This window comes from Alligator mississippiensis, chromosome 2 (assembly GCF_030867095.1).
Source record: "Alligator mississippiensis isolate rAllMis1 chromosome 2, rAllMis1, whole genome shotgun sequence".
Classification (NCBI taxonomy): Eukaryota; Metazoa; Chordata; order Crocodylia; family Alligatoridae; genus Alligator; species Alligator mississippiensis.
Window position 1 is genome coordinate 189,986,431 of NC_081825.1, and position 21,407 is coordinate 190,007,837.

The 21,407-nt window shown below is 41.5% G+C and overlaps 1 protein-coding gene across 1 annotated transcript in view; it reads right to left on the reverse strand.

Annotated features, from left to right (window-relative positions):
- The window catches only part of LOC102562497 (tumor necrosis factor receptor superfamily member 6), a 28,283-nt gene continuing 6,876 nt past the window's right edge, over nucleotides 1–21,407 (reverse strand). Inside the window, exons 2-10 of the mRNA XM_014602469.3 lie at nucleotides 18,775–18,865; nucleotides 17,056–17,187; nucleotides 16,578–16,689; nucleotides 15,132–15,205; nucleotides 13,482–13,595; nucleotides 11,770–11,792; nucleotides 7,740–8,045; nucleotides 7,192–7,255; nucleotides 1–1,479 (exon numbers count right to left, since the gene is read on the reverse strand). Of these exons, the coding sequence (XP_014457955.1) occupies nucleotides 1,181–1,479; nucleotides 7,192–7,255; nucleotides 7,740–8,045; nucleotides 11,770–11,792; nucleotides 13,482–13,595; nucleotides 15,132–15,205; nucleotides 16,578–16,689; nucleotides 17,056–17,187; nucleotides 18,775–18,865 (1,215 nt within the window). The 3' untranslated portion in view covers nucleotides 1–1,180. The remainder of the gene's footprint in view (nucleotides 1,480–7,191; nucleotides 7,256–7,739; nucleotides 8,046–11,769; nucleotides 11,793–13,481; nucleotides 13,596–15,131; nucleotides 15,206–16,577; nucleotides 16,690–17,055; nucleotides 17,188–18,774; nucleotides 18,866–21,407) is intronic.

Sequence of the window (21,407 nt, forward strand, 5' to 3'; positions counted from 1 at the left end):
TTTACTCCCAATCACATGTATTCTAGTATCACTAATGAAGGGTGCTCAAAAGTTAGAGTATTTGCTCATAAAAAAAAACCATATGCTAGGAAATAGAAAAAAATTTTCATAGAAAAGTGATACAAAAAAATCAAACAGACTTCAAGTAGAAATTCTCTTGCATAATTCTAAGATTTACACTGGATAGGAAAAGTAAGTAAATAAGCAGCATATTTACACATTTTTTGTACCCTGTGGTACCAAGCTGATATAATTCAAATAGCTAGCAGTTTAATATAGCAAAATGCAGTTATACATCTAGATACAAAGAATGCAAGCCATGCTAAATGAGGGGACTGAATGCTGGAAGTCAGGGACTGAACACATTTTGGGTGCCACTTTGGACAAACTCCTCAAAGAAATCTATTCTTATCGCAGTACTCTCATAAATGGACACACTGTATGTCATATACAAAGTTTCTTGGGATTCAGAATGTTGCTTAGTCCTCATGAAATGCTGATAGAGTATCATCAAATTATGCTTCAAGAACTTAAGTTATAAACATATTTGATTCCCTACAAATGACCTACTATTATCCAGACATTTCTCAATTCCCAAAACAACAGCATTATGGCTAAGGACAAAAGTTACACATAAACTGGTTTAAGTGATCAGAAACTGGTTTAAACTTGTAGCAGAACAGAAGTTCAGCGTACTTAAATCACTTTCAAAATGGCCAAAAGTGGTTTAAGATAAACTGGTTGGATATAGTATCAGACTTAGCTGATTTAGGTCAAAACAATTTATGGAACTTCTGTCCTGGATCTCCTCCTGGTTCAAGTTAATGCACAGTCCCCCAGCATGCCAGGATACTTTGTAGCATGGCTTGGCGAATCCCCTGGCTCCTGGCAGCAACCAGATGGCTGGGTGGTATGCCTTAGTGCCTGCCCCTGGCTACTGGTTTGGGCCACTGCAGAGGTCTGGCTCCCTTTCCTGTTTGAAAAGTGAATGCGAGTTCACTTGCTTATTGGTTCAATCCATGCAGTTTAGATAAACCATCTCTTTTACTTTACCCACAATTTTTGTTGACATTTTATGCTTTCCTAACCAACAATAAAAAAAATTGTCAACATGCATTAAAGTAAGTTTGAATATAGAAACATATCTATACAGCTGCAATTTGTTACAACAATAAATACATTAATCTTTGGCATCTAATATGGTTATAATATCTCTACTTTTTAAAGTATTTACAATATTTTCATAGCAACTCTTTAGTTGCATACTCCATAGTCGATCAAGTAACTTAGTAATAGTAGTCTCAATTCCCAAACTGTTTTGACAATTAATTAACATCTGATAATGCTGTTCTTTTACATCCTTGGGGAATTCATGAATTATATTATCAATTTCAGTGTCCTTTAGACAGCATCTGATGAGCTCCTTCCAGTTACGTGCTGGCACTTGCTTTATAAAACTATAATAAATATCACTCCGTTCTGAAAGAAAAAGATACATCAGGTTATATTTTAGAATAAAGATAATTCTATAAACTAGTTAAACAAATGAACTAAGTTCAGATGAATCCAGTCCAATTGCTATTTAAAAATACTTGTTTGCAACAGGGAGTGTTTGAATCTTCTAACCTGTAATCACCTTCCTTTCCTCTGCTCCCCATGCCTTTCCCAGACTGGTGTCTCCCCAATCTGGGAAAGGCTGAGAGCAGCAGCAGCTGGATTCCTCCCAAGGAATGAAAACGGAGAAGCTTGTTTTACTTTGCACAGTAGGCCTTTTGTAGAAGATTAAATGCACCACTTCACTGAGAAATTTTAGAAAACATCTCAACTGATATTTTCTTATACTTGTTTGTGTACAACTCAGATTTTTAGAGTACAAATTTCTTGTTTGAGCAGAACTAATTTGCTCTGAGTGGAATCTTCTTATTCCTTTAATATGACAATTCAGCATTGAACGGGGTAGAGAGCATGATTTTAAAAACAAGCTGTGTCCATATATTTCCAGACTTTTTACAACCCTGACCTGGACTGCTTAGGTTAACAAACGGTTCAGAATGTTATAGGAAAAAAATGCATCAAAAAGGTACAGATTAACTTGAAACATCTTTTAACTAAACTCTCAAGGAACTGGCACACATAGATTTCCTAGTCAAAAATGATCATTTAAGAAGGCCATAAGAAGTAACTGTAAGTATAATTTAAATTGGTCTCTTAAGAGGGAACATTGCTTACTTTGTGAGTGCTTCACTGAAGTTTTAAGGTCTTGCTTGCTTTTAATACATCTATGACCACTCTTATCAATGAACTGTACCTACCAATCTATTGTGTTATCAACATAAACCAAGGCAGATGTTCCTAACATCAAAAATGGATTGTAATTTAATTATATTATAAAAATTATATGGAAAAAGATGTTGCTACAGATAAAGTCCCTTACGTCCCTACATACAGATTGAAATGCTGGTACGCAATTAGACTTTTTACTTGAATACTAGCAAACTGGCCACCAAGAATGACCGGAGTGAGGGGAGAGGTCATGCAGGGACAGAGTCCTGCATCTGGCCCCCTCCCTTCTCCCCCCTGCCTCGAGCCAGGGCCGGGGCCATGGCTGCTCCGCTCCTCTTCACCATTGCTTCGGGCTGGGGCTAGGTCCATTCCCCACCCCTGCCGCTTTGGGCCAGGGCTACAGCTGTTCCCCCGCTATGCTTCGGGCCAGGGCTTGGGCCAGAGCTGCCCCCCCCACCACTTTGGACCAGGGCTGGGACCTGTCACAACCCAAAGTTGTGGTTTTTTGTTTGTGTGTGCTTCGGCACTGCTAAATTATTTTCCCGCCGACTGTAGCTTTCTTTGTACGATAGAGTTCTCTGCTGCGGGAGAGACCTCTGGTGCAACGGGGGATTTCCCGCCAAATTACAGCTTCTTTGCAGGGTGCATTTCTTTTGCATACTGGTGATGCACGTTGCAAAAGAGTTCCCGCCATTTGTATTTGGATTCGCACCACATAATTGGCCAATTCCAAATGTAGGCACACGTGGCGGCTAGCTATTGGCTTGCTAGCCATATAAAAGGCTTGGGTAGTTTCCGCCCAAGTCGGAGAGGGAGAGGGAGAGAGAGAGAGAGAGAGAGAGAGAGAGAGAGAGAGAGAGAAAACTGGAAAGAAAGATAGAACTCGCCAGGAGGAGGAGACTTTGTACTGTGTGAAGATCTCCAAGCGCTGCGGATCCTTGCGGACCCAACGCGCCTCTCTCAAGCTTAATAACCGAACCCGTGGAGCTTTCGCTTTTAGCCTCTCCCCGTCGCCGATCGCAATCCAAGACATATCCCTTTCCTGTAAACCCAATTTTCGAGCCCACGGAGCCTAAACAACTCTGGGGGACCAGGGAACCGAACCGAACCCGCGGAGCCTAAACAACTCCGTGGGAGCAACCGAATTTGTCGTAGTCCTCTAGCGAGGACTTAAGTGGAGCTGCGCCTGGAAACCTGTCCAGCCTACACCACTACCATCTTTGGGTGTAAGTAAACAATCTTTTCAATCAACCACTACGTGTTTGTGACTAATTCTAGCTCGCCACCGGTTTTCTCTGGTGGCAAGCCACAGCCTGTGTGCGCAAAAGACGGGCCGCGGATCGCCCCCCCCCCCCCCCCCGACTCGCACTTGGTGGCGGGATTGGGGCCCGGCCCACACATGGTGACGAGGATGGGATCAGGAGAGAACATGCTAGAGCTAGAGTTAGTTCAGAACTGCCCTTGGCGCAAGAACCAATGCCAAGTGAAAAGTTTTGAGGAACTGGAAGCGCATATCACTTACCACCAGGCGGGCGGAACGGGTGAAAGATTTGTGAGCGGACGCCTGTCGCTAAAGGGAGAAGAGGGAATCTCTGAAGACGGAGCCCCGAGAGAAAGGGAAGTGTACTTGCTCCCCGCAGCATTCGGATGTATAATGAGAGATGAGCGGGTCCTGTTTAGGCCCCTCGATACTGTGTCCCTCACCGGACCCAACCCGGCGGGCGAAACAAACCCAACTTTCACCTGGGAGTGTGCCCGATGCCTACGATGTGCTCAGGAGAGTGGAGAACCGGAGCCAATCGGCCGGTTCTCCCCATGTATGGTAATGGCTAGATTACGGGGTCGCGAGCTTCCATCTGAGCTCCGCGAAGATTTGGAGACGGAGGAACGCGCCGCGGATGAAAGAGTGGCCTTGCGGTACGACAAGGGGGGAGAATGTGGTACAACTTTTCGTACTGTGATGGATTTAATGCAAAAAAACCTAAGTTTGAAAACCCAGCTGCAGATGGCGATCCGATCGGTCAAAGAAGTGGCTGAGAAAAAGGAGCCTGAAACGCCGGTCCAAGATGGCTCCGAGCAAAAGGGAGACCGCGTGGAAGAACCGGAAAAGAAGGGTGGAGCTTCTGAAGAACCCGCGAGAGTTCGGTCAGCGACTCCGCCCATCAACGTAGCGTTGTCGCTGGCAACTCCGCCTAGCGACGCAGCGCCGCCTCTACCGACCACGCCTTCCTGCCGACGAAGGAGAGAGTCAAGCGGAGGAGTGCATCCGCCCCTCCTGCCTGAAGCAATAACAGCAATAGTAACTCCCGCGGCAGCAGTTCAGCCTTTGACAACATCAACTCCCGAAAAAACGGCTTGCCCTACAGCCACGGTCAACCAAGCAACTGATGAGCGAGATGTCATCACCAGTCGCATTCGTGCTTGGACAGAATTACAACAGCTGTACAGGGAATCTGAGCTGGAATCTGATGAAGCTATAGTTTCATGGCTAGATCTTATGGCCATGGAATTTAAACGTGATTAGTGAGACAAGCTTCGTGGAGTAGAGGACATGTCACCGACATCGACATGATAACATGCAATACTCACTGGCCTATTCCACTGCCAGCGCTTGTTGCAGGACTGATTAGTCAAAAGGCCCACGTGTGGCATGCAGAACGGCCAGAATGTACCGGCGCAGAGCATCTTATGCTGGCAATTATTGGTGTCTCATATTGTGCTTGGAACCCGAGAGCATGTGCGCTGGGACTGACATCACTCCAGCGAATAAGACCATGGCCTCACCGTCACTTGCGAGATCCTGGAACCGTTCCACTAACTTCTCACAGTCTAGACAGTTACCTCGAGATTTATGGGCAAAAGAATATCATCGTCCTTCAGATTCTGCTCAGTCCAATGGTAAATCAACCCGTGAGTAATCTTCTTTGTCAGTTGCCACGACTGCGTATCCTGATGGAGCCAAGATTGTCTTTTGATCGGGACTGTCAACACCCAACCAGACCTCAAGAAACCAGATAACATGGATCCGATCTCCCACCACTGCCACCGAGAACCCTAGAGGAGCGATACATGTTTGGATTTCTCCTACAGCGTTCCGGCCTTAACAAGCGGCAGTTTCGGATTTTAGGAGACACAGGCCAATGGCAATTAGCTTATGAGTTAGGTTTCCATTATTTAGAAGAACCAGATGATGAATCTTTGACAATTTCGTCTAATTGAGCCATGAAAATTGTTTAAGTTTGTTGAATAAGATTATTAATCTGTTTTTGAGAGTTTTCTGTTTACAGATCCGGAATTCAGAGCGCGTGATAAAGAGGAGCCCTAAGAGGGATGACATCACAGAGAGAAGTGAGGGCTTGACGTATGACTTCACCACGATGCCCACCGAAGCCCTGATCGTGCAATTTTGTTATGAATCAGATTATATGTTTGTGTTGATTATTGTTTCTTGATTGTTATGTAACTTAATCCCAGGGCAGCGAATTTTATGTTTGTTTATCTGTTTGTTTGCTTATCTACTCGCTTGACGACTCACGACAAAATTCTAGATTGCTAAAAGAGTATGGCATAATTTAGCTTTGCTCTCAGCAAGGGGGGATGTCACAACCCAAAGTTGTGGTTTTTTGTTTGTGTGTGCTTCGGCACTGCTAAATTATTTTCCCGCCGACTGTAGCTTTTTTTGCACGATAGAGTTCTCTGCTGCGGGAGAGAACTCTGGTGCAACGGGGGATTTCCCGCCAAATTACAGCTTCTTTGCAGGGTGCATTTCTTTTGCATACTGGTGATGCACGTTGCAAAGGAGTTCCCGCCATTTGTATTTGGATTCGCGCTACATAATTGGCCAGTTCCAAATGTAGGCACACGTGGCAGCTAGCTATTGGCTTGCTAGCCGTATAAAAGGCTTGGGAAGTTTCCGCCCAAGTCGGAGAGGGAGAGGGAGAGAGAGAGAGAGAGAGAGAGAGAGAGAAAACTGGAAAGAAAGAACTCGCCAGGAGGAGGAGACTTCGTACTGTGTGAAGATCTCCAAGCGCTGCGGACCCTTGCGGACCCAACGCGCCTCTCTCAAGCTTAATAACTGAACCCGCGGAGCTTTCGCTTTTAGCCTCTCCCCGTCGCCGATCGCAATCCAAGACGTATCCCTTTCCTGTAAACCCAATTTTCGAACCCATGGAGCCTAAACAACTCCGGGGGACCAGGGGACCGAACCGAACCCGCGGAGCCTAAACAACTCCGTGGGAGCAACCGAATTTGTCGTAGTCCTCTAGCAAGGACTTAAGCGGAGCTGCGCCTGGAAACCTGTCCAGCCTACACCACTACCATCTTTGGGTGTAAGTAAACAATCTTTTCAATCAACCACTACGCGTTTGTGACTAATTCTAGCTCGCCACCGGTTTTCTCCGACCCCGAGTGCCCGGGCTGCTGGCCACAGCCCGCGTGCACAAAAGACGGGCCGTGGATCGCCCCCCCTCCCCCCCCGACTCGCACTTGGCGGCGGGATCGGGGCCCGGCCCGCACAGGACTGATCCCCATCCTTCCCCCTGCCACTTCAGGCCAGGACTGGCGCCACTCCCCACCCCCCTCCGCCACTTTGGGCCCCCCCCCCCTCCACTTTGGGCCGGGGTCAGAGCCACAGTGGCGGTTGCAGCAGAGTGCAGCCACCAGTCACCCACCCTCCCCTGTTAAGATTCTAAGGAATACAATTTTTTAATGCACCATCATTCTGGGGTATAATCACAATACACAAGAGAAAACTATTCTAAAAACTTTAAACAAATTCACATCTATTAATTCTTTACTTAATTGTTCCCTTATGTATATGAAACTAAATAAAAAAAAAAGATTTTGCTCAATACTCTATTACTACCAATTCTAAATCCATAACAAGCTGAGTTACCGTCAACAACCTACCTGTTGTTGAAATATGAAATAGATCTTTAACTTTTATCTGAGGTCTGGCTTTCAATTCCTGAACCTGCAAAATAAGCATCTGTATTTACTCCAACAGATCAGAATATAAGTTTGCTCATATACAGCAGACATACTTGAACCCCTTGATAATTTGTTGTAACAATATCTAAAATAGTAGGTTTGAGAGTCCATACTTTTCAAAATAGAGATTAATTTAAAAAAACCTGAATATACTTAAAACTGTTCATCTAGAATTAGCTCTGCTGCAAGCTAGGGAGTGCAGCATTTTGTCATAGCATTAAAATGAAAACTGGCTTTCCTGTACATAATGAGCAGTGACAAATTAAACAATGTTTTCCAGGAGAAGTGATGAACATTTCTAATACCTCCTGAACACACTCAGTTTCTTTGCTTCCTTTTAAATCTAGGATGGGGGGGAGCCTCTTCATCCTTCTGCATGATGGTGTAATGTCTACAACATTATTACTTTCCATGATGTTAACAGAAGTTACACAGATTTAGTAACATGATGAGAATTTCCCACTTACCCTCTGCATATTAGACTCTTGAATATGGTTATATAGATTATGGTTATATAGAAGCTTCACTGGTGCTTCAGTCCCCTGAGGAGCTTCTTCAGATGTGTGGTTAGTATCATTAAGAAGTAGTTTATGGCTCTCACAACTTGCAACACCATTATCCTCAGGCAATTTGGTTTTTAGTCCAGAAATGGGACTGTTGGCTGCTTGATCTTGTGGACTCTGAACAAAAGTTTCAGTCTCCAAACGTGGTGCACTAGTTTGACCAGTTTCCACATCTGGTAAAATGAGAATTTCAGTGCTGCCTTCAGACTCCTGTAAGGAATTAAATAAATTTTAAGTACAGAGTGTATGTAGTATTATAGGTACATTTTCAAAAGTAGGGGTACACTGATAAGAGATTTTTGGGGCCGATACCGATAGCCAATTTTTAAGGAGGCATATTGGCCAGTACCAATCCGATTTCCAATACACAGCCTAGCAGCATGGAGAGCTGTGTGCAGCTGGTAAGTCTGTTCTGGTGGAAGGGGTGTGGGAAGGGGGCAGATCAAGGCCCCCACAGTGCGGGAGGGAGTGGGGCTGGGGCAGGAGCTGCCCAGACAGGGCAGGGTGGGGTGAGGCATGGGATGGAGATGCAGCTCGTCTAGGGGTAGGGAAGGCGTGCAGAGAGGAGGGGGTGGGGCAGCTGGCCATTTATCAGCCACATCAGGCCAATTTTCGATGCAGTCAAATTTCTTTATGTCGGCACCGATGTATCGGTGCACGTTTATTCAAAAGTATTTCAGTGGAAGCACTATTGAACACTAATTGCCCTCTGCAAATAAAACACCCCCCTGTAAAGATTTAGAAGTGACAATGCTAACAAGTCAATAAGGAGAAATATGCCCCCACCAAACTTGTCATATAGAAGCAGAGAAGTTATGGGTCATCTTCTGTATTTGTCAGGCATGATGAACTCAACATCTATTGTTGGCAGATTTTCAGAGAAAGTGCTGAAAATCTTTCAGCATGAATCTCAGCTTTGCACATATGTCAGCTGTTCTTTAAGTGAGCTGAGGGACATTCTGTGGAATATTATGGGCACTATTGGGTTTTTGTAATAATATGCACAGCTGTTTACCCAGGACATTCATATTCTCTGGCTGGAAAGGGATCAAATTCCTGCTCTGGGACAGGAGAACAAGGGTACTGTTATTATTTAGTTGTTAGGGTTGGCAATAAACTAAAGACCACATGCATGGATTTACCATTCTGAGAGGTAATGACTAGCTATTCAGGTAGAAGCCTCTGAATGAGAATGAATAAGCTAAAATTGGGGAGAAAAAGTGTTCCTCAGCTTTTCTTTAAAGAATAGAAAAACCCCAAAGAATGGAAAGAGAATCCAAGATGTTGTTCCTGAGCCTTAGAAGGCTCACAATAATTCCAAAGGAGTCAGAGAGAGACAAGATGAATTTTAGAAGAACATCACATGTTTGACAGTTGTCTCTACTTATACGTAGCACTTTAAACGTAGCTTTTTCATGCTAACCTAAAATACTCCCTGTTGCTGTACTCTAACTGCCTAATAAATGCTGGCTCATTTTGGAAAGGTTGCTTGCATTGCTGAAATTATTTTTGGTCATATAAAACTCCATCCCTATAACAATATATCCTCAACGGGCATTTAAGCTCATTGGGACTGACTTAAAGGGCCTGAAACCCAGTCTTGGGGTTGAAAAAGCCACAGGATTCACCCTTAAAAAGAATTTTTGCCTGGAGCTAGCTTAGACAGGGTTTTCAAAAGGTCTTGAGCAACTTTTTAAATCTGCACCAATCCCTTATTAGGTTGCAACTCTAAAAGAAAATGTACTTTTCAGGTTTCAAAGCACCAACATCAACTATTTCCCTGTTGATCTTTTTAGCAGACATGTATCTGCTCTGATATTGTGAAGAAAGTTTTAGTGGAAAAATCTCACCAGCTCCCCCCTCTACAACATTTTGATTAAATTGGTCTCAATATATCTTCAGTTTCTTTTTGAAGCCTCTACAAAATATAGAACACTTTAAAATGTTGTGAACTGCAAGGTGAACAAGAACCCACACCCACAGCTGGCCACTCCCTTACTAATGGACTTCAGTGACTTAAATAGAGCATAATTTCTGATTTTTTAAAGAGACTTTGCAGAATTGGTGTAGTTTTGTGTGTATATATGTGTATTTAAATTTGTCCTAGGAACAGCAGTTAAATGCCTTTGGAGACTCTACTATTATTAAATGTCTTCTTTAAAATATTACTGTGAATGTCCCACCTCTGCATGATATCAGGAGTTTAAATTTTAGCCAAATATAAACACACACACATGCTCCTACCATTTCTCATGGAGAAACTCTAGATTTTACCAAAATTTCATCCAAATGACTACTCTCCTTGAAAAGGCTGTCCTTGATTAACACATGCAACGTCTTGGTACCTCATTATCAGTGACAGTTAACAAACATTTAGGTAAAGTGGAAAAGGGCAAGGATTAGTAGAAGAATTGTATTGGCGAGGAACTGATTAATATGGAGACAACAGGTCATGTTGAAATAGGAAGTGTCAGTTTGGAGGGATTTTACTAGTGGAGTTCATCAAGGAACACTATTGGGATTAATCTTCTATTATTTTCATTTAGTATTAATTATACAAAAAAGTAGTTTTCTTCTTCAGCTGCCAATGGCACAGAATTAGGAGGCACTGCCAATACAGATGAGGATAAGGTTATCATACAGGAAGACTGGGATAAAATGAATTTCAGCAGTTCAGAGTGCATAACACTAATAACAAGATTTTCTCCTATAAGTTATATGCTCTTCAGCTAAGGGAGGGGACTAAATCAGAGGAGGAGGAGAACCTGGGGCCACTTATCTATCATAGTACCAATAATTGAGAGCCACTGATTTCATCCAGCTACAAAAATAAGAAAAAAAAGAAAGACAAATGTGATTGGGATACATAAATCCAGGTATTTCCAGGAAGTATAAGGCCCTGGCAAGATGTCATCTGGAATTGTGTACAGTTCTGGTCAAGAAAAGGAGTTCAAACTGAACAATGTAAAGAGCAAATTTAAGAATGATCAGGGGAACAAATAGCCTGCAATACATGGGGAGCATGTTCTTGTCTAGCTGAACAGGACAGCTGAAAGTGATTTCTGTCTATTATAAATATACAGGGCAACTAAACAGCAAGGAGAGAAGAGATATTTAAGCATAGCAACAATGCTGGCAGAAGAACAAATGGCTATTACACTGGCTATTAATAAATTTAGGCTGCATAAGAGAAGAAAGCCTTCCCAGCCACCAAAGCAATGAGTTTGTATGGCAGTCTTCCAACTGGAATAACAGAGGCAAAAAGCTTAACTGTTTTTAAAATGGAACTTGCTCAGTTTATGGAAGAGATGTACTATAACAACACAGCTGCCTGCAATAGCAGGATAATTCAATGAATTCAATGACCCAAGAAAAATTTATTAGGCTATTAAGGGAATAGACTTCATCATTTTACTAGTTTTACTGACCATAATAGATAAAAGTTCCTGGTCTTATAAAAAGAAATAAGCTAAGCAATGGTTAACATCTGGGTGTTAGGGGATGATACTTTGACATACTGAGAAAGGATAGGCACTAAAGTATGAAGGAAACTATTTAGAACATCACAGGGTAATAGAACTAGATGTAATAGTAGGCAGTTAATTTTTCCTGCTAGGAAAGAAAAAATAGGTTAACTGGCAGGGAGCCATACTAGGGAACTAGAGTATTCTTCCAGGGGAACTGCTGAAAGTCCCATCCCATTGGATATTTAAAAATGAAATACTAAAGGACTAGAGAGGGCAATCCAACATTGGCAGGAAGTGAATTAATGGGTTTTGGGTTAAAATGAAAAGACTTTTCCCAAATACAACAATAATCAAAACTGTGCATCACAATTTCTAGTTGTTTAACTGAAACTTATTTCTACAATATTAACATTCAGGGTAAAAAACCAACCAAACAAAAAGTGTTTATTTAAAAGGAAAAAACTTACCACTTCTCTTTCTTCATCGTTTTCTATTGAAAGATAGGAAAAAGATATACATAAGACATTTTTAAAAGGAAATTAAATTATTTATATACAGCTGTACTGTTCGCTGTTTACTCCGAGTTATCATTATTGTTTTTACATAGATTCACAAATCTGATCCGCAAGTTTAAAGGCAGGTGATTCCTGAAGGAGATTGGAAGTCCAGGGAACTGAAGACTTTTCTCCTTCAAGTCTACAAACCAACTGTACACACTAGATGCATATTAACTAGAAATTCTCTGCGGTCTAGTTCAGATGCATTCCACTGTATTTTAGGCAACATTAATTTTCCTATAAATCATAGTAATCTGTTCAGATAATGCAAATCCTTAATTTTTGTAGTCCTTAATTCCTTTTCAGACTACCTTTGGGGCAGCAAAGTCAGTGGGACAAATTTTGATCAAAGCTTATAGCCATTTGAAACAATAGTCAGATACAGACATTGCATTTCTATTGGGAGAATTGCTCTCTCCCAGAAGAAACCACAAGCCTATTCAGTTTCTTCCAGTGGAAGCATGCTGTCTCTGGTGAATGATTTTCCAGTGTCTATTTGGAAGATCTCCCTTGCAAAAGACATTCTCTCACAAGAATGAGAGAGTTCTCTCCCCTCCCAATCTGGTCTGGGAAGGGAGGTGAGCAGCAGCCACTACTCCCTGCCTCTTCCCCAACCAGCTAACCACAGGTGGGGGAAACTCTCCTTGAGCCCAGTTTGCAGACCAGCTGACATTCAAATGCCTGCCCCTGCTGCCCAGCTTGGTGGGCTGGATTCAGCCCATGGGCCATATTTTGCCCACTCCTGGTCTAGACCATAGGTCCCTGGTCTGGAGAGTGGGCTAGGAGCTCTGCCTCACTGCTCCAGTCCCTCTGGGACCAGGAGGACTGGAGCTGCTGCTGTTCCCCACACCTTTCTCAGACTGGGATCACCCCAGTTTGGGGAAGAAGTGGAAGGCAGGCGAAAGGTGGCAGCTGTAGGCTAAAAGCCTGTACTGCTTCCCCTCCTAGAAACATTTTTAGCAGGAGAAATTTCCACTGCTAGAAATTAATGCCTGTTTGAGGCCAGTATAACAGAAAGCAAAATTTGGTGCTATGTAAGATATGTTACTGTTCTGACTGAGCTATACTACCATACTTATATTTTCTGTAGCTGGTGTCCTTTATCTGCAATAATGCAAACAAATATGCACAATTCCACTTTACATTTGAAAATGGGTTCATCTTTCAGGATATGAAATATTGTTTTTTTCAGGATTTAGAAGCTCAAGTAACACTGATGCTTAAGTAGCTGAAGTGAACCAAGTGCAGTACTCCAGACAAAATTCCACTACATTAAAGCACCTGTAACATAACAAATTGGATTTGTTACCACCTACCATTCTCTCCCTCTGAGCCTCAGCACTTAGACCACTCTCACCTACAGAAATAGCTGAAGTTTAAATAGGGAAACTCCTTTGAGGCAATTTCATGGAGGCTGAAGCCCCTATTAAAGTAAGGTAGGTAAGCGCCTGGCTAACTTTAAACATAACAGGTAGCTTGTGGCACCATGGCTCAACTCAATCAGAAATCTAGGACTAGTATAGTTTGTGCAAGGCATTATGAACAGGTCCAGGTCTTTCTTTGTCTAGCTTTGAAATCTTGAGTTTCCATCAAGATCATCTATCAAAAGGAATTTCAGTTACCTGTATTTGTCTTATTAGACTTCTTCTTTTTACAAACGATGAAGATGATGCCTACAACCACAGGTATGCAGATGCAGAGCAAAACAATAAACATAACAAAGATAGCGGTAGACCCTATGAAAGGAGAGAGACAAACAAATAAATACTAGGCATGCCATAAACAAAATATATTGAAGAAGCATAAGACTCTTGAGGCTGCAGAAAAAAATGCAGCAAGACCAAAAAACAAGAAGTCATAGCGCTGCATTTAAACCTCTGACACAAGACAGGTTGCATAACCAGGATTTCAATATTAATGGAACATCTAGTTTTGCGTTTGTGCCATGCATCATAATCCTTCCCAAAAGCACTACTGATTTTTGTTCACAAACAGAACAAGAAGCCAACATGACCCATAGGTAGATCTGGAGGAGGGATGTAGTGGTGGGGTTGCACCCCATTTCCCCACAGAGAGCTCTGGGCTCAGCTGCTGGGCACATGCACAGTGAGTTTGCTGCTGCTGCCAAGTCCTCCTTTTCAGAATCATGGATCCACTATTGAGACCATCTGTATTTTTTTAAACCTACTCCTGTTTGATTACTATTATTGAAATAATGGTGGGGATGGGAATCAATTTTCTAGTTTGTTCGCTTTGTCTAGTTAACAAGACTGACAATTCTCTTTTCACCGATTCCTCCATATATCAGCATTTTTCTAGTTTGGGCAAGAAAACATGTAACAGGGGAGAACCACACATAAAAAAAGAAAGGAAAACATGGATTGTAAATCACTAAAATTTGGTAAGAAGCCTCATAAGCTGATACAGTATCTGACACTACTTAGCTTCTAAAAACTGATTAGATATTAAAATGGCCATGTCGTTTTATACCAAAACTAGCAGAAACTATACAACTGAAGCTGAAAAAATGTATAAAAATATCCAAAATAACCATTTTACTGGTTAAAAAGAAAAAGATGCACTATGTACCTTTTCAGATCCATGGCAAGATGCAGCCAACATTCAAGTTAATATTAAGCCAGAAGGTAGTCTCTAAAAGTGCCAGCTTGCCCTAAATGGTTTAGGGAGGCATGAGTTTTTGTAGGTAACAACCCACTTGGTCAGATGCAGTGAACAGACAATTTGTCCACAATTCATCAATTCACAGCATCTGACTAAGCAGGCTGTTGCCTACAATGGCTCATGCCTCTTGTCACTTAGTCTCTAAGTGACACTTTGCCCTACCTTCTCCTTGACTTCATACTAATGCGATTAACCACCTCTATGTTTAAAGTCAATAGTTATTATAATTGATGGATACTATTCTAATATTAACAGGTCTATATTATTTTTATTATATAAAATACGTATATATTTTAAACAATACCAGTATTACAATTTGGAAGGGCTTACTAACTATGCAGCTCTTTCCACCAAAATAATTCTAATTTGCAGAACCTCCCTCTGTACAGCTCATTGGATAACTGATTTTTAATATACCCTGCATTACATGGGTGGATCTTTGTCCCCGTCTAGTGGTTCCTAGAATGAAGAGCTGTAGTAATTCACATGTGCTTAAGAGTAGGATTTAAAATCCTTGTGTAAAAAATTGGTTCCGTGACTTTCAGTAACTTAGAAGCAAACAGCCTCTTTAAGCATGGTTTATACAATACCTTCAGAAAGTGAACCACACACTGTGTCCATGGTAGCATTGCACTCTTGTACAATTTCCTTTCCTTCTGGGCACCTGTAATTAAAAAAAACAGACCAAGCAGTTTACGAGAATATTTTACAAACCTAATCAACATGTACATAAAGTCTGTCCTCACCACCCACCAAAGAGTACTTGAAACAGATCAAGAAAGAAGGGTACTACAAGATTACATCAAAAGGACAGCAAGATCACATGGTCAGCAAAATAGTACTTTTCACTGAAATATATGAATCAGCATTAATCAATTAAATGCAGAGTTAGTTTCTTTAAGCATTTGGCTTCATGGTGCAAAACTCTGTGTAGTACTACTGACTCCTACTGACATGAACAGTCTTGACTGGAGGAACATGAAAACCTATTCAAAATATGGCAGTGTTAGGAGTGATAATATAGCTGTGATGATCCAGGACACATGAGAGAAACAAAGGCTGCTTATAGATGTAAAAACAAACAAAAACAGCGCTTCACTTTAAACTCTGTGCACCCCTGTGCCGAGCCTAGCACATGCCCAGAAGAGGCACTGCGTCAGTTTGACCCAGCTTGCCCAACACTGGTATAGACTGGGTGCTTCATTAGGGCTTTTTTTTGGCACTTTTATCTAATAGCTGATTGAATCAGCTATTAAAGTGCCAAAAAGCCCCACTGAAGTGCCTGATCTATAGATGCTGCGGAGCTGGGTCGAACTAATGCACTACCTTTCCCAGTAAAGCATAGGTTTGGTGGGGCGAGGGCAGTTTTCATATCTGTCAGCAACCATAGATATTTTTTGCGGGGATATCTTTTATTGGACCAACTGCTTGGTCATCGGAAAGATTGTAGACAAGCTTTTGAGCACCCAGTATTCTTTTTCAGGTCTAAGAAAGAAGCAGACACAGCTTAAGTTGGCTGTCACATACCATCCCACACTGGAGTTGGCAAGGATTACCAAGGAGTATAGTACAGGCTATACTCAAAAGGTTCAGATCTTGAGAGAAATACTCCCAACCACCAGCCTCCTTCCCTAGTTTTCAAACAACTCCTAATGTGAGCCAGCTTATTGTCAAAAGCAAACTTCAGGTGACCAACATACACCTAATGGGACACAACCCTGTCTTAACAAGAAATGCAAAACCTTGTCTACTCATTCCTACTGCTAGCACAATAAACACCCCCCACAACAATACTACCAGAACCCATGGATCCCACGCATGTCTATGCTAGAATATACTATATTTCGTCCAGTGCACCAAAAATGCTCTCTTGGAAAATACTTGAGTGAAACTAGACAAAAAATCCAGTTTAAATACACAAGTTGCAAAGGGATTAATCACATGTTTAAACATGCATGCGAGTATTTGTGGGATTTGGATCCTAGCTTTTATTGATCAAATAGGAAAGAGTTGTTTAAATCAGTTACTGTACGTACTTTGTCTTGCATTTGGAGCACATTTCACAGTGTTGAGTAGGACAGAAATACCCTGGCTTGCACTGACATTCGGTATCACTCGTCAAAGTGCAGGTCCTTACAGTTACTTTGTCTGAAAAATTAAGATATTTAAATTAAAAATATAACAAAACTGAAGTTGGGGTTCTTTCTAATGTCAATCACATCCAGGTTATATAAAAAAAACCCTGTTCTTTGCTCTACAAAAATAAAGAAGAGACTAAGGCAAGTTTTTTTGCAAGCAGTGACAGAAAACAGCTTGCCTAGAGATACTGTGGAATCTCCTTTGGAGGTTTTCAAGACAAGGCTGGATAGACATCTGTCTGGGATGGTACAGGAAGAGCAAACCCCATTTGTGCAGGGGTTTCAACTAGATGACCCTCAAGATCCTTCCAACCCCAATTCTAAAAACATCAAGGCTTTCACCTAAAAATAAAATAATCTGAATTTAGCACTGTACCTTCTTTACACTGTTCGCACTGCAGACATTCTTCTAGGTCATTTTCATGAGCAGTGTATTCCTTTCCTATTGTGCAAGAGGAACAAAAGCTTTCTCCATGTTGAACTTTGCAGTGCTCCAAAACATGAGTGCCTGTAAAAAGGAGAAGCAAAGGAGATGCTATAATTTTAAAATCCAGTTACCTGTCCCCTGATACTTGTTTGGAAACAAGTATACTGCAGCCTGAATTGCTCCAGCATCATTTAATTCAGTCACACCTTTCAAAGGAGGTGAGCATCATAATTTATGTATATGCAGTAAAACTTGACATTGGTGGCCATATTGCATTAGAAAGTAAGCAATAAATAACAACAGTCTAGTTGTACTTCAGGGGGGTTCTCTCGCTTTATAAATAGAGCTAGTTAGAATAGAGGGAAGTGTTTTCAAGAACATCACCCATATTTTCATTCTTGTTGGCAATAGTATATTTACCCCTGATCTACTCTATTTGCAAAGAGCTTAAATGTTTTGTAGAAAATTGTTTCAATCCTACAAGTTCTACTTAGATACCTATTCACCTCCTTATTTGCCAACCCATAGTTCAGCACAACGAAAAGTTTCTGTTCCGGAGAGGTGAGAAACAGATGAGCAGAGAGATTTGAGGTAGAAGCTCTTAATAATTAATGCCATGCGCCTCTCCAAAACGAGTACCATTAACTCTTCACTTCAAGGCGAATTTATCTCTGTTCAGACAGTATGCACACTGCCCAGACATTACGCCAGTCATGCAATGCATAACATTTGGGTGGACTGCTGCACCTGTGAACATCACTCAACCAGACTGCTATGCCTATGGGTCATCCTTAATAGGATCAGTGGCCAAGTCCTCAAAATGGGCCCCAGGATACAATAAAATAATTTACAGGTTTTGTGCAGGCCTTGTGCACAGGAGTGACTTCCGTATTTGAGTACTCACAAGATTTAGAAAATGAATTTAAAAAATCTAGAAGATAAGCCTCTGAAGATGATAACCAGTCAGAGATAGCGATAATCTTGGCACAAAATTAAGTAAAAAATGCTGCTAAGGAAGAGGGGGGAGGGTAGACGGGAAGAATAATTTCACACACACTCCAAGATGACAATGATTTGCAAAATAAAAATGGATATAAAATTTCCTTATTTATTTTTTTTATTCAGACAACTCTAGAAACAAAACTCCTGCACAGAAAGAATACATAGGATTTGCATAAGGTTGAAGTTGTTACATTTTTACAAGGGAAATAACATACAACATTTCTTATAAATTATCACAGATAGAAAATTTCTATAGAGCCTTGATATTTTTGTGCTTGTACTCAGTAAGCCATCATAAAGTACAGCTGGAGGAATAAAATGAGCATTCAAGGAGTATTCTGGTTCCAAGTGCACAATCTGTTCAACTTTGAACAGTTCCTGCAGTATTGACATATCTTCACCTCTGCATCATGCACACGCACACATTTCTTGACAAACTGCCAAGGTCTCACAGGCACACCCTATTGTATGAAAAGCTGGCAGCCATTCTGCAGCAAGTTGCACAAGAGCCACTAAGACGAGGCACAAAATGGCTCTTGAACTTCTGCAAAACATACATGGTTTTCTCTCTCTTTTTAATTTGCATGTGCAAACACTAGATCGGCACAGAAATTTTTGCTGGAAAATGATTTTCTAGCTAAGCTGAGTAATGATCTATGAACTTACCAGCAGGACAGTATTTACAGCAGTGACCTTGATGGAAATATTCTCCTTTACCACAGATGTTGGACTCTCTTGAACTCACCAATGACTCTACCTATAGCAAGGGCACAAACATATTTTTAATAAACAAGTTACTCAAGACACTGTACAATCTTAGTGTGATACCTATGGCAATTATGGTGTTCGTGAACATATGTCAAGGACTTTGATGCACCATTAGAGGACCAAACTGTCCCCTGCTAAGCTTTCACCTTGCACTTCGTGAGCAGTGCATGGTACCAGGCTCTGTTGTCCACTTGCTAAATATTCAGGTGTTCAGGAAGGATTCAATCTATGATGGAATAAAACAGTCAAGAGTGACCAAGTCATAGAACAGATTAAAAAAAGAAAATAGTAGTTTACCAAAATACCCTGGGCTGTAACAGTCTCAAGATCAGTTTAGTTTTCAAGTTAGGTTTGTAAACGGACTTTGCTTTTTATAATTTTTTCTAACTTCAGAAGTTGGAACTTTCAAGTTCTGCCTTTCTCAGTTTTGCTGAACGATTCTTAGCATTTAGAGCATGTTTATTACATGCTGCAGTACCTCAAATGGAAGAAACAGGATTCTGAGCCTTTAGTAAAGGCTTTTTTTATTTACTATAGTTAAGTATGTTTTTGAACACTTTCATTTTGCACCCTTTTTTTTCAGTCTAACCCAAACTACCTATTTCTCTTAATTGTTACGCTTTCACTGTCAGTTTGCAGGGTGACACTATTGCCCACGTTTTATGATTACCCATCTTCTAGCTTGGCAAGGGATTGAAATTCCAATGTTAAAAAACAAACTGAGACTATATATCTATTTCATATGTTAAAAACAGAGAAAATACACACGCTATAAATATATTCTCTGTTTTTTACACACACACACACACACACACACACACACACACACACACACACACTCTCTCTCTCTCTCTCTCTCTCTCTCCATTTTTAAACAAATGAACCCTAAAAGCTTGCAGCCCAATGTTGTACATTCTAAAGAAGTAAAGAGAGACAAATGCCCATTACCCTCCACTACAGATAACCTACAAAAAACTTTTGCTTGGCTTTCTGCACTACACTTACTAGAAAACATGGCTTTCTAGCAAAAGAGAATTAAAAGTTGAATAAATAAGAGCAGGCATTCTGCCTTTCTTCTGTAATCTTAAATGCCACAGAATGTGAACATTTTTTTCATAACCACACAAATATTAAAAACCCCTTCAACAATCTGTATAAGGAAAAATTGCCCATTTTACTGGCAGATAAACTGAAGCACAGAGCTGTTAAGCAATTTCCTTCTGACCTGGGATTTTGATCTTCAAGGAGGATGTCCTAGTGATGATGATTAGGGCTCTGCCCTAAAACTAATGTGACCTGGGACAATCCAACCTAAAACATGCTGGGTTTACTCCATGGGTATGCAACCCTTGGCACATGTGCCAGAGTGTGGCATACGAAGGCATTTTACTTGGCATGTGCACATCAGGATGGATGGTGAGTGAGTTTTGAGGGGCCTGATCCTTGTTGTGGCAGCGCAGCCCCCAACCCCTTCTCTGCCATCCACCTCAAGGCATGTGTGTGCCTGGTGCTGGTAATGAGCTGTGCTGGGGCTCTGTGGACCCCAGTGCACCTGCTTGCAGCCTCCCCACTGCTTGCTGTGAGCAGCCTGGGCCCCGTGGTAGGTACATGCATCTTTGGGCAGATTGCGGGGAAGGGGCCGGGGCTACACTGCCACAAGATCAGGCCCTTCACAGCTCCCCAGCCATCTGCCCATGGCATGCCAACATCTTCCATGATGAAATGGCAAGTACTTTTGGCATTCTGCCCAAAAACATTGCCAACCCCTGGTTTTGTCTCTTGATGTTTCCATTCCTTAAGTATTAGTTTATTTTTTCTTATTACACAGCACCAGGGAGTCTTAGTCATAGACAAGGGCCCCATCATATTCCATGACATAAGAAAAAACAAATGTGACTGTCCCCCCGCTCAAAAACAAAAGACAACAGATGGATAGCATAATTTTTTTTCAGGCATCACAGCAAAGGAAAACTTTCGGGAGAAGTCTGAAGGAGGATCATATGGTAGGTTTGTTACTGTGAACATGAAGGGCAGAGCAAAGTATCACAAAGTGGTTTACTTGAATATTTAGCAAGTGGACAACAGAGCCTGGTACCATGCACTGCTCAGAAATGGAAGTCAGCATCTCTGTAGCTAACAAGGCCCTGAAAGCAAACATGAGTATTTTACAATTTTAGAAGAAGAGAGGGAGCCAATGGAGAGAAGCAAAAAAACGCAGTTATACAGTCACAGGAACAAACTAAGAAAATTATCTCGTCCATCATACTTTGAACGGCTACAAGAGGAATAAGACTGAATTTCTCAGTGCCAGAGAAGAGGATGCTGCAGTAATCAACATTATAAGATTAGTTGCATGGATAGATAAGAAAAGCCATACATTTGAGGTGTTCAGTAGAAAGTGACAAAAAAGCCTGAATATGTTCTCTCTCATACCAACTAAATTAAGATGTGTGCATATATAAAATCATGCACCTACCTTGCCTTCTCACTGACTTCAGATTAACATGGCTGATGCAAAGAAGTCAAAGTCA